The sequence below is a fragment of the Myripristis murdjan genome, chromosome 19 (assembly GCF_902150065.1).
Source record: "Myripristis murdjan chromosome 19, fMyrMur1.1, whole genome shotgun sequence".
In the NCBI taxonomy this organism is placed as follows: Eukaryota; Metazoa; Chordata; class Actinopteri; order Holocentriformes; family Holocentridae; genus Myripristis; species Myripristis murdjan.
In genome coordinates, this window is record NC_043998.1 from 9,925,772 (window position 1) to 9,940,048 (window position 14,277).

Genomic DNA, 14,277 nt, shown 5'->3' on the forward strand with positions numbered 1-14,277 from the left:
GGGTCATGTGAGGTAGGAATAAAGTGAGACATCTCAAGGAGAAAGGAGGAAGTGTGAGAAAGAGACACGGGAAGGAGAAAAGAAAAGAATCCTAAATCATGAATGTAGACAGGGATTAAAAATTTAAAAAAAACATCCGCTCTTATTAATCCTCAATCATTCCTTCTCTTGTGCTTGTTTTAACAATTTTAGACATAAAAAAAAAATCCTTGAGAGACAGTTCTGGTTTTGAAGGCAAGTCTTGGCAACAGTTGCGGTAGTGACATGTGTAACGACACGTATAAAAACCAACTTGTGTCAGAAGCTCCTCCCTTTCCCTTTTGTTTAAATTTCAAGGCTGAAAGTACACAGCGGAGTGTGTTGAAACTGCAGGAACACCTGTTGACAGCAGTCTGGAGACAGGTTTGAATGACAGGTTTGGCTCAGGTGTGGCTGCTGCAGAATACCCCTCAACCACCACCACCACCACACACACACACACACACACATACTTACACACACTCACATGCACTCACAACATGCATGTACTTACCACTTACACCACACACAGAAACAGAGCAAAGCATTTTTCTGTATAATTACTTGTTTACAAGCACAAGTGTGTCTGGATTTCCAGTAATGTGTTAGTCATTAACACATAAAGCCTTATGGAAATTTCCAGTCATTTCAACAACTAAAGAACACTTAACAGTAAATATATGGTGTGTGCTTGTGAATTATAGTTGACTTAAAATTATATTGTCAGTTCCATGCCTTTCCGGTTTTATGATCGCAGTAACATGCAGTTTACAAGTTTTGACCGCAGGAACATTTATCTCTAACTTGAATGGCGTTTTAAACAATGAAACAAACACAATTATGTACCTGCAAAACCAATATGACATCTGCACATCTGTCCCATTTTAATGTTAGGATTAAAGATATGACGATATTAAGGAAGAATTTTTACTAGCGCTGAACAATTAACCATGTCATTATCAAAATCTCAGTATGGTCAAGAGCAATATTCAAATCACAGGAGCTGCAATTTTTTTGAAAAAGGTAAAATGAATGACAAAATCCTATTACAAATGAAGTATGCAGAGATGGCCTGGCCCATTAATTGTTAGAAAACATCTTTGTTAGGTACAGATCAGCTACCAAAACTCATATCAGCATATGTTCATACTTTTTAAGTGGAAATGAAAATTAGGATGCAAAAATTAACATTAAAACGAAGATCATGAATAGTGTTGCAATTACTGTATCTGTCAGAATAATTGTGATATGGCACCCTACTGTTCAGAGCTAACTCGTGAGGGAACTGCTGGTGAAAGGAGTGGGTCCTGGGTCCAGACTGAGAAACCAAAAGCCACCTCGCTTCTCAGTGGAAACAAGCTGAGCTCAGCAGGGGAAGGTCACTCCCTCTGAGGCCAAACTATATGCCATATGAGCTGCAGAGCCAGTGGTACAGCAAAGGCACATTAGGACCCCTGCTTGTTGAATACAGCGAGACAGAGGAAGAGGGAATGCAGCGGGATGATGCGGAGATGCACAAAGGAGAGCGGAGGGATGAACAAGAGAAGAGCAAGATTAGGCAAAAGGGAGAGCAAACAAGAGAGAAAGACAGAAAGGTGATGGAGCAGGGTGGTGGGGGAGGGTGGTAGGGGATTGGAGTCCAAATGACCACAGGATCCACTGACACAAAAGGAAATGCAAGATAGGAGTGAGTAAGAGCGCAGGCAATGGTGAAATTGGGAGGAGAGATGGATGGAAGGTTAGAAAGGCTAGGAGGGGTGGGGGGCATTTGTGTTGGACAAAGAAGGTCTCTGTCAATGAATGGTGTCTGGTATCCTTTCTAGTATGGTACAGGGATATAATGGGGGCACAGGGGGAGGGGTAGAGAGAGACAGAGAAGTCAGACTGGTGATGGTTTGGGGTGGGCGGGAGAGGGGAGGTGGTGATAATGAGGAGGCCAGAGAGGAACTTGGATGCTGTTACCTTCCAGGCATTCAAATGCATACATTTCCAATATTTTCATTGTTTTTTGTCAGTTCTATCCAACACGTTCCAGAGTGTCATCGGAAGCAAATCTGCATTTATCTGGGGTTTCATAGACACTTCATACAAATATCTAAACCCACGAATAATCTCTTAAACTCCTCTTCTCCCTTAATTTCCACGTTTTTTCCTTATTGTAGGACGATGTCATGTAAATATTCTGTATCTGCTGCCTGCAACACTTCATTGAAGCTACGTCACACACTTTTTGAGTGACACATTCAGACCCAACATGCCATTGTTTTAAGGCTGCAGCATGACAAAAAATAGAAAATATCTGTATGTCTTGTGCATCATTTTATACACATTTCCCTGTAGTTCAACAAGACATGTTTGGTATATTTGGAAACCTTGGGATATCCACTGGAATTTAAAATTAAATTCTGTAGGTTTGAACAGACGTCAGATGCAGAGCATGTATTTGTAATGACTAACTACTGATGGACCAGCAGGGTGGAAGAGACAAATGGCGGAGGAGTTAGATGAAAAAATAATGTCATGTCAGTCAAAATGAGCATGACAGAGAGTGTGATGAGAAGGAGAATACAGTGCATAAAGGGTTCTGTGTAGTTGTGCGTGCGTGTGTGTGTGTGTGTGTGTGTGTGTGTGTGTGGTCAGAGCTAGTCACTCGCAGCTAAGGCGTGCTCTGCTGAGTGGGCTGGAAGCACCTGCAGGTCACTTGACAGGAGCACACGGCTCATTGGGCACAGCAGGACGGGACAGGCTCCACTGACCTCGCAGTCAAAGCAGGTATTTGGCACCAGACGGATGCCAGCAAATTAGCAGTCAGACAAACAGGCAAAACCAGGCGTCACACAAAGTGTTGGTTCAGGATAACATCAAGGTAGTCAACTTGCACTCAAAACCGACACGCTGACCAAAAAAAAAAAAATCAAGATCCAAAGGCAGTTCAAGGTCCACACCCTCAATCTTTATGTGTTAAACATTCAAGGGTGCACAGAGCTTTTTGAGTGGTGTGAAGGCTCAACACATAAATACTACAGACAACACAAAGAAATCTACCTTCATGCGCCTTTCACCTCAATTAAAAATGTTATCTTTATTTGTCCCCACATGGGCAACTGGTTTTTGCAGCGGATTAAAACACACTAAGACAGAAACCACATAAGCAAAAACAGATAAGAGGCCATAAAGTACAACCGATTAAAAAAGGCACATAAGTTAAATCCCATTGTGTTAATAAGTTAAATCAATCAATCAATAAATAAATCAATAAATAAATCAATAGATAAAACATGTTTCCTTGAAGTGTAAAGTGAAATATGACACCTAGAACATCATGAGACAAGAAGTATGGTTGGTATTTTTTTAAATCTATGCCTGTGTAGTTAAATGATTAAGGATTAAGGGCATCCAGTATAATAACTTAATGAAGGATGTCCAGCAAACTGACTGTGGTTACTCGGGCCTAAAGTGCTTATTGCATCCTCAAAAACTCTCTCAGCTAAATGCCTCGCACAACAACAACAACGACGTTAAAAATGTTTCACCTCATTAGTGAAAAATGGCCATGTCTCACTCAGCAGCTCTCCTGAGGTATTTAGAGCCCTTGGAGCCCAACAGGATGATTTCCTGTTGATGATGTGAGTAACTGTAAGTAAATGACAGGCGAGGATAGGTTTCCACATCCGCTGCAAGCATGTCTGCTTAGCGTTAATGGTCAGGGAGAGTGGGCGTGCTAGCCGCCTTGCTCTTACCCTCGTTAATGACACTCGGGGGAGCTCGGAAAATGACCGGGTGATGTGGGATGTAGTGTGTGTGGTGAGTGTGTACGTAGGAGGGGATTTTGGCTTGAGGATGGACAGTCTGTCTTTTACGCAGCGCTGTTGCAGCCATAGTGAAATCGTCCTTATAGTCCATTCCTCTGCCCTCAGGGTTCAACCGTATCATAGCGTCCAAGATCTCCCCGCTGGCAAAGCATCAAAGAATCCACAGTATGCAGTGCATGTAGTGTTGTGCTATGTGTGTTATGTGTGTGTGTGTGTGTGTGTGTGTGCTATGTGTGTTATGCAGTGTTGTGCAAGTTCACAGTTTACAAGAACTCGCTCAAAGTTGGGCCTGGTAATGAATAAATAACAATAATTAGCACAATATGTTGTCCCTCAGTATAAATATACAAATGCCCAATAAGATACTGATCAATTTAAAACACAGATTGTGTGTAGCAAGACAAAGGTCTGGTTGCACGCCAGGTCATGAAGTGAGGAGACACACACCGCACACAGGAACTGCACACTGTGTTGTTTTGAGGACATAAAGAGACAAACATAATGCTAATTATTAACAGTCTGGATTGTCCAGAATTCACACAGAAGCAAGAAGTAGTCTTTAAATGTGACGTAAATATTAGTTGATGTATTTGGAAATCATTATTGATATCAACTGAAGTAAGACATTTTATTGTGGTAACATTTTTGGCCACATCACCCAGCCCTAACTCAAAGTTCAGTTCACACAGTTTCAGAAATTGACTATTTCATGTTTATTTCTTCCATTTTTTTTAAATGAGCTGATCTAAGCTGTTCTTTATCAATAGACCCAACCACCATTCATCCTCAGGCCCCAGTCATTACTTTGACCCACTTCCCTGTCATTTGTTGACTGACTTGCGTTTCACCCGGCAGGCACAGTTAGCACAAAAATGTACGATTTTTTTCCACTGGAGTTGGTGCCGATTTCTTCATAAAACTCATTCACATATTCATAGGGATGCAGCAGCAGCTGTGTTGTCTGAATTGGCTTGGCTTTGTGTGCCGTGAAACAAAGCGTGATCTTTGTAACCCCTGCAAAAATGAACTACGCTCACGCACTGTTTTGCGGACTGTTTCCCATTCACATTCATTAGTTACAACTGTTCAATGAACGCTGCTCTTTTAGCACGATAATGCACAGCACTGACAGAAAGTTTCTCCACCTGCTGCTGCTGATGGAGGCTGCACCCTTGGGCTGCAGCAGTTCATTACTAGATGGTTGGCCTTTTAAAGTCTTGGTTTGATTTGATTTGATTAACAGAAAAACAGACGATCCAAAAGAATGAATCTATGTGATGCTCAGCAAATTTTATCCCCTGGTGAAGGCCCATCTCACTAGTTGGTACTTGTCAATTATTTAGGGAAAGGGAATTCTGTTCCCTAAGGTATAGCAGCTCTAATTTAGCAGAAAGCAGGTGTTCTCAAAAATACTATACGACCAAACACAAGGGAACATGCCCTGCATTCCAAATCACATACTAGTTTTTACTTTTAGTATGTACTGCAGCTGCCTTTACAAAGTACGGAGTGTAGTATGCAGTATGCATGCGTATGCATACTGTTGGGACACACTACATACATCATCCCTGAAGTCCGACCCTCTTGCTCACTTCCGCCGCCGTCCGTAGCGCCACATTTGAATGTTGTTGTCAAAATGACGGTGCTGTTTCATACTGCGCTGTCGTCTGTCATATTTCTTATCTTCTGTCTTTCTGTCGCTTCTGCTGTCACTGAGCGAGGTGAGTGCGATGTGTGTGTCGTGTTGTCTTCTGTATGTGGGCGTGGCCTGTACACGCAGCTCAGTCAGTGTGACGTAATATCCACTGCGCAAAGGATTGTGGGTCAGAATGGCCAGAGAATCCTGATGAAATGCATACTGCGAAATCTGACCGGATGTCCTGGTACTCTTGGCATCCTGCATCTGACATACTATGTATTGGGACATACTAATTCTTTTTTTTTTCCCTACTAAATAGTATGGTAGTATGGGTATTGGAACGCAGGGATGGTGTTTTACAGGCAAACAGTAATTCAGCCTATTACAGATGCAGTATAATTTCACTGTACTTTAAGAGCGCTCATTTTCTTAGGTCCCTTTGGCACAAAACATTATGATAAATTACACTGGGATCATTGCTCTGTCCTGCAACATCAAACATTTGGCCCAGCCTGAACTGGAAAGATGGATTAACTGTTTATGTTACCGTGTGAAAATTGCTCTTTCCAAGAAAACTCATAAAGAACATGAGTACATCTTGGCACTGATAATTAACAGATAAACACACACATAGTTTTATTAGGTGCAGGTGTGTCAGTTTGTCAGTCTGGTTTGAGTGCTTTTGGCTCGCAGCCAGTGGGAACAAAATCAGTCCCCGCCCCCCCCCCTGGCTTCAGAGATCATCGACCGAACTGTGGGATGTAAATATTCAAATCTGTGTTTGCGCAAACCTGTTGAGGCATAACAAACTTGAAATGAGATCTCACACGACACACAGAGACGTGGGTATTATCAGGCAAAAGGAGAAGGTGAGCTACAGTAATTTAAGAGAGCTGGCCTTACATCAAGGCTGTGTCCTCACTGCAGTCTCTCTGTACTGTCACTGTCAAATAAGGCAGGAATGCATTAAACAAAAAAAGTCTTTGAAAATACAAGGGAGAGCTGGCCGAGTGGTGGCAAGACTGGCAGGTTGTCATGTAATTGAAAAGTCACAGGTTCAGCCCTGTAAGACCCTGACCCCCTGCTCACTGTTTTTAATCAGCTCTGGGTAAGCATCCGTTCAGTATTTCAAATGTAAATGCACTTTGTTTCGATATTGTCTTTTAGTGTTGTATTCATAAAAACGTATGCAAAACCTCTCATTGTCTTTTTCTCCCCTCCCAGATCTGAAGCCCACAGGGATCTCTCCTTCTCCCTGGCCGTTCACGCCTTCCACGCCCTACGACGACTTCCCGCCGGACGCCCCCCCGCCGGACGAGCCCACAGGCAGCGTCACCACCACCACCGACGGGGATTCCCCCGAGCTGATCTACCAGGGCTTGAACAACAAACTTATCCCCATCTACTGCTCGATCCTCGCTGCCGTGGTGGTTGGCCTCGTGGCTTTCATCATCTTCAAGAGGTGAGGAGGGAAAAGAGGTCATACTCAACTGAAAAAAAATATGCATCTTAGCAACTTATTCACTCTCAAATTCATTCTTTAAATCCTGTTTTTTCTTAAGACCAGTGAAAAAATCTGCCAGTGGGATGAGGTATTCCACTTGTTTCTTGAATCAAGTGTCATTTTCTTGTTACCAGTGGGCTGATCCGCCTTATTCAGCCCTGTTTCAACAAATGTATTCATGCTCCCAAAAAATTTCTGCACTTTTTTTCCCCGTGTGATAGAGAAAGGATGAGATGTTGAAAGCACTTAACCCACATGAACCCACACTGAGGCGATGCATCTACCAAGCAAAAGAACATTGGGCAAATTATTTAAGTTTGTTAATTTGCTGAAGGAATGTGAGCATGGTTCTGCTTCGTTAGGACTGAGCTGACCGCCTGCTGAAACATATTTTGATACAGTTTTTAACTTGGAGGAAGCCTTAGAGAATGTGATCTTGTGGTCTGAAGGATTATAAGTGCATCCATTTACCCATATCTCTGGATTTTCTTCAATACGGTGGGATTACAAGTTTGGTTTAAAAACAGACACTCCAAAAAGTGTGAGATTGAACAGCTGAGAGGACGTGACCAGGGATGTGAAAAACATAATAAATTCATAGGAGCAAGCATGGCTCATCTGATTTTGAATTTCACCTGTTTCATGTTTAATGAAATCATGTGTCACTTTTCTGGGTGAGAGCACAAGGCTTTCCCTTTCTGTCCTGGGGTTTGCCGTGTTGCCTATGTTTTGAACTCATACACTGGAAGTCCACGCCCGTGTTAACGCCTACACACACTTTTCGATGTTAACCACTTTAATATTGAATGCGTGTTTACTCAACTATGCTGCACTGCGATGCAAAGGTTGCAACCCAGTCATTCAGTACATATCACAACACAGTCTGGTAAACATCGGAGCTGACAGCGGTCTTTTAAATATTCAGCTCTATAACTACCTCAATGAATGGAAAAAAAATTGACCCACTTTACTCTTTTAAGAAAGCCGAGAGAATGCCCAAATTGTCGTCATCTCTCAAATTATTTGAGTAGAAAATGTGTATTTTGGCGCATAAAACTCACAAAAAATAAACACAATGCAAGACTTTATCTCTGTTACTCTATATTTGTACTTATTACAACATTGGGCAACTGTTCAAGAAAAAGCCTTTGTCAGAGTGTTGATTTTAAAGCGAATTAGTTTAGTCATTTGCGGTTATCGTTTTTGGCAGAGCCCAAGGCAGCCCATTTACAATATGCACGATAAGGCACACCTATCGTGTTCTTTATTAATCTCAAGGGTGTGCTTCGAAAGCTTGTTTTAAAAGGTCTGGGTGTGGGCTAAAAGATCAAAAGTTCAAGCCCTCACGCGGGTTTTAGTTGTTTGCTCTGCCGAGAGTTAACAATATAAACCTGAAATGGATTCTGACCTGAAACGTCTGCCCGGTTAAAAGTTGCTGTAAACCAATTTTAGACATCTATTGACATCCAAACTGGCAGATAAGAAATAGAGGACAGATGGCTTCTAGATTGAATTACTTTAAAGATATCAGGTGTAGATCCCAATCAGCTCTGTTGAACAAGAAGTGACTGCTACTTTCTGTGTGTGTGTGTGTGTGTGTGTGTGTGTGTGTGTGTGTGTGTGTGTTGGGGGCAAGAGATCCTTTGGTTTTTAGATCTGGAGTTACGCACTTGTACATTATGGAGACTTTTATTAAAAGGGGCTATAAGTAAGATTTTTATGGCCCCATAGCACAAAATGTTCCAAACATATTTGTGGGGGTTTGATGGGATTATTGTTCAATACCAGTGACTCATTACTTCACCATCTGCTGAGATTTCAGGCTTTCAAAGCTTGTTTCCTGTCTTTCTGTGGGACTGAGATGATTAGTTCTATCTATCTTGTTGCAGTTCCTACTAGTCAGAGTTCAATGTAAGTCTAATATGACTTAATGCACATTAGTTACAGCCGCAAGAATTGAAAACTCTAATTTCTCTCGTTGTCCTGTTTCATTTTTTTTTTTCCACCATTGGGGATTTAACAAAGATCGCCAAGGTCTGAAAAGAAGCAGCATTCTTATGTGGTGAAAGGCCTCGTCATGTAATTTGATGATTTTCTCCAGAACCAGCATCTCTGGTTTTCAGCAGGCAGGATTACCTTGGCACTATTAAGGATCAAGACTGTTTAAAAGGAACTGTCACATGTGATTTATCCTGGTATCATAGAATTAAATCTGCAAATCCACGCTCACTGCACTTACAGCCACAGTTTTAGACGCACAGTTACCTTTCCAAAACATAAACCCAGTAAATGGCTCTTCTGGTTATGAAAACCCTCATGCATTTGTAAAAATAAATAAATAAATAAATAAAAAATAAAAAAGGAAGATGATACATTAAAAGCTGAACTCATTATATGAAAAATATATACATTTCCTGTCTCCTACTGTAGCTTGGAGCAATCGGCTTTGGTTTTTTCCCTTGAGACCTCTGTGCAGCAGAGATACTAATAGAAACAGAGCAGGTCTTTGGAAAAATCACTTTTCTCCTGATTTCTTTGCCCAAAAATGACCAATTTTCTGTTAAAATATTCAGTGTATCATGGAAATTGGGTCCAGTATTCCAGATTATGACTGAGAAGAGTCATAATCTGCACTCAGAATAGACTCAGGAGCTGGCATTGTTCTCATGCGGGGGGAAGCAGCATTAAACACATGACACAAATACAGGAAATGACTCAACTGTGACATCAGTGAGAAATAAAGGTTTTTCAATTCAGTTTTGCCAAAAGTATTTTCATGACTTCCCCATCATATACAGGCAGATACATTTGTTTAAAGCCATTGTTTCTTAATGCTTTCATCAAAATTAATGATCATTGGTGCTGATGATTCCCACAACCACTCCGTGTTGATTTCCAGCTCTTTGCCTTATTCACAAATGTCTTTAAGTGCATTTTTATCACTTCCTGCCTTATTTTCATACCAGGTGGAACAGCTGTAAACAGAACAAGCAAGGAGCCAACAACTGCACGGCCAACCAGAACCAGACACCGTCACCTGAGGGGGAGAAACTGCACAGCGACAGCGGCATTTCTGTGGACAGCCAGAGTCTGCAGGAGCAGCAGGGCCAGACGCAGGCACAGACAGGTAACACCGACACACACAAACCCACAGACACGTGCACACTAGCAGGGCAGCGCCGTGTCTCATGTCACAGAAGCCACTCTTCTAATTGTTTTTCAGAAGGTGAAACTGAAATCGAATTCCTCCATTAATTGATCGGTCTAGGTGTTTGACTAAACCAAGGTGTAAGTCTACAATAAATACGTTTGATAGATTGCTTGCCTGATTTTTTGGATTAACAGTGTACACATTAGCAGCACTCTGTACAGTGCCACCATGGCAGCTGAAAGGGAAGAATTTCCCCTGAGGAATGAGCCGTCTGGTGACTTTGTCAACTCTACCTTGAAAACGACCTTTCAAACCTCCTGCAACAAATCAACAGGCAAGGGTAACAGGTCTGACGGTGTTACAGTGTGTGTTTCCTGCCGGCATTTGCTCCCGGCAGTTTGGAGTTCTGCCCTGACAAACCAGTTTGAGAGTATTTAAGACTTTTAAAACCACATGCTCACCCAGGTAATGTCAAGGAAAGGAAAATATAATGTCAAACAACATGAAAAGGAATTAGTAGTTGAAGCAAAAATAAATGCTTAATGCATACTCTGTCCACGCTGAGCAATATCTGGAAGTTGGAGTCTATAAGGTTGTTTGTGAGGTTTGATTTTATTTGGGTTTAGAGATACATTTATTAGTGCTAAGTGGTCACTAATGTGGAGGCTTTGCACTCCACATCCTGAAGTTTTCTTGGCAGTCACTTTGCTCAGCATTTTCCATGGATTATGTGACGATGAAGTTTGCATTTTCTGTGGGTGGTGCTCTTTTCTTTGTCTCTTTGGACATTGCAGCTGTCACCACTCTTGTTATCCACATATTTCTGCTGTGGGTGCTTCTGACAATGTAAAATGCAGCATCCCCTGTGTACCAGAGCATTTTTACACAGAAAACATAAACATTATTGTGTTATGTCAAATATAAATTATGTCAAATGTGAATTTGTTGTTTTATACTACAAAATAGAAATGTTTCTATATGAAAAATGTTATGGATTATTGTTTTAACAAGTCAGTCAGTGATGCCTGATTTATTCCCCTTACTTTTTGTGGACACTAGAGATGAATACTTCTTACAGGTGCACTGTAAAATTGCAGATGGTCAGCTAAAGTGAGGAAAGACACAACTGACAAAAACCATTTGATAAGCATGTAATTTGATGATAGAGTCTGCACCTGATACGCTGATGGATTATGTGCTTATTCCACCCTTTTCAGTTGAGTTGAAAAGGTCCTCGACTCTTTGCAGTTTTGCAAAGTGCACCTTTAAACGCCTTTTTGTCCCCCTACAGTTGTCACCATGGATGAAGAGCCTTGCTTGCTCCTTCCTCTCCACACCAGAGAGGAGGTCGAGAGGCTGCTGTACAGGGGCTGCGAAGGAGACGATCCCAACAACATGGACGACAGCGACTGGTGCAACCTGGCGGGTCTCCTGGGGTATGAAGAGGAGCGGATTGCCAGCTTCCGGCAGGAGGTGCATCCTGTCCGCGCGCTCCTGTCTGACTGGGCGAGCCAGGACTGCGCCAGCATGGACACGCTGTGCACGGCGCTGCGCAAGATCAACCGAGACGACATCGCCCAGAGTCTGCTGCTCAGCCCCAGCGCTGCGAAGCCCACCGCCACATCTGTGGTGTGATCTAGGCCTAACAAAGAAGGAGCCATTAGACCCTTAACTTCAAAATATTCTTCAGTTGCCTCAGTCCAGATAATTCATGCTATTACCGCTTGATTGATTAAGCTTTTCCCTCATGAAGCCAGCAGTTACACTGATGATCAAACACACCGATTCCAGTCAGATCATTTGATCATTAAGGAAGCTCAAATGAGACAAAAACAGTGACTGTAAGCACATCCAAAACCTTTCTCTCAAGGCTGTAACTATCAGGATGTCATTGTAATCAATCTTTCTGTATTTTACAATTCCCAGCTTGTGAAAACCATAATAAAGGACAGCATCTACCAACTCTTCCAACTCCACCCCTCGATGTCAGAAACAACCATATAGTCATTCTGATGTGAGCCTGGAGATTAGACTGTGTTTCCAACGTGCCCACACCACTCGACACCCAGCTTCCCAATTCTCTGCCTTGTACAGCATCAAACCCGGAGTAGCAATGGGCTAAAAAAAAAACAAACAAAAACACTGAGCAGGAATGTGCTGCCTTTTTGAATTTATACTGGATCCCTGGTTCTTTTATTCTGACACCTTGTTTTATTTGCTTCACCGTTCTTGATTCTCAAACTTGCATGCCCTTCCACTTTCATCTATAATTCAGTGTTCTAAGTTTCACTTTTCTGATTTATGCTACAAGAGGAGAGTAAACTCCTGTAGACCCATGCCTGAGGAGCAGCATTATTTACATGCCAAATTATTGTAAGACTTTTTTTCTTTCTTTCTTTCTTTTTTTTTTTTTAAGTTGACAAATGGATTGTGCCTCATACTATTATGGATGTAATCTTACTCTTAACCTGGCTGCATACCACAGAGGACCTGGATCTTTACAAAAACAACTACCTGAGCAAGGATATTTGAGCCTGTTCTCCCTCAGCGATCGTCAAACTTAACTCCAGCTATTCACCGTTATTTTAAATGATTCCTTATTGTAGATTGTATTGTAGAGTTTTAAGCTGACACTTCGGTGTTTTGCTCATGAACACTGTGACAGGACTTGAGGCGGCGGACACACATTAGGTGACGCAGGTACTTAACCTCGAGCTATTCAACACTGTCTTAAATGGTTCCCGCAGACTCTTCTTTTCCGGCAAGTGCTATAACAACTGGCTGGACTTTGCCAACTAGGCTTTCTGTGAGGCTGGCCGAGGCAACATGACTCCATCCAACAGTATGTGCTCAGGCCGATCTGCATAACACTGGAGCTCCCACACAGGGCCCTTTACACTGACCCAGATAGCAGAGGACATGGTATTCAAAATGCATTCACCCAGTAACAACTACGTATCTGTACATAGGCAGATAACTTCACATGAAAGCATATACACACACATACAGTAGTATGTAACCATGCATGTATGTACCGTATACAGGTATACACACACACACACATCAGTATCCATTACATTCAGTATGTGTTAACACTCTCTTGTTCATACTAGGAGACACAAAATTTCAGCCAAGAAGATCCTGCCATATATAAAGCACTCTAATGAGGGGCTGGATGATCTACTATATAATCTCTGGTCAATAGCCAATGTAAAGGTAGCTGAGAGTGTTTCAAAAGTGTTGAAATTTATATTAAATGTCATGTTTGCTGTGTGTTATGGATGGTGAAATGCTATCTTACTGGTAAATGCAACAGCATGTAGAAACTAGCAACTCATACTCAAGCAGTGCACAAATACCACGACGAAATGCACATGTAGATAAACATAGAGCTGAACAGAACGGTCAAGATGCAAAACAGAAATCCAGGGTTTTCTATCTTTTTGCTTAATTTCTCAGGGTATCTTGAGAGACTGTGTTATGACATCAACCTTACCTGGCATTGTGCCCTTATCGATTAAAGCGTGAACAATCTGAATCAATTTGAAATTTTAGTTGTTGAGGAAGGCACGCCCCTTTCTCGAGCGTGTTTATCCAAAGCGGTGATTCCTGCGGCTGACAATCCTTCAAACAGGTGAATGAGAGAGGGAAGCAGGTCAGAGGAAAACTAAAGGGTGTCTGGTTTCCTCATTGTTTCCAACAATGACCTCTGAATAAAAGGCAAGTTGTTAGAGACAGAAGGGATGTGGAATGAATTTAGACCACGGCATACAGCAAAAGAGTGAATCTGAAATTCAAAGCTTTGGCTTTCTCTGATTTTTGATGATACTTAGACCTAAATGGCCAAAGAAACTGCATTTGCATTGGTCAGTTTGTAGCATGCATTCCTCAATTCATTACTCTATGTGCTTTGCTGCATTGTGTTGCTTTGCACACCTTAAATTGTTAAATTATTAAATTGTCAAAGCATGCTTACTCAACATTATTATTATGACATTATTGTATCATGCCACCTAAAGAAAAGGACCAGATTTCACCTCACACCTATTTCTAGAAGTATTCACATTTTTTCTTTTTTTTTTTCTTCTTTTGTTCACAATGTCTGCCTTTTGGGGAAAAAATTGAAGGAGGAAATGTTTCATTATGTTGAACT

At 41.7% G+C, this 14,277-nt stretch overlaps 1 protein-coding gene across 1 annotated transcript in view; it reads left to right on the forward strand.

Annotated features, from left to right (window-relative positions):
* Positions 1–13,544, forward strand: part of ngfrb (nerve growth factor receptor b) — a 29,586-nt gene extending 16,042 nt beyond the window's left edge. The window contains exons 4-6 of the mRNA XM_030078671.1: positions 6,694–6,931; positions 9,940–10,100; positions 11,416–13,544. Coding sequence (XP_029934531.1) covers positions 6,694–6,931; positions 9,940–10,100; positions 11,416–11,759 — 743 coding nt within the window. The 3' untranslated portion in view covers positions 11,760–13,544. The remainder of the gene's footprint in view (positions 1–6,693; positions 6,932–9,939; positions 10,101–11,415) is intronic.
* The last annotated feature ends 733 nt before the right edge of the window (positions 13,545–14,277 follow it).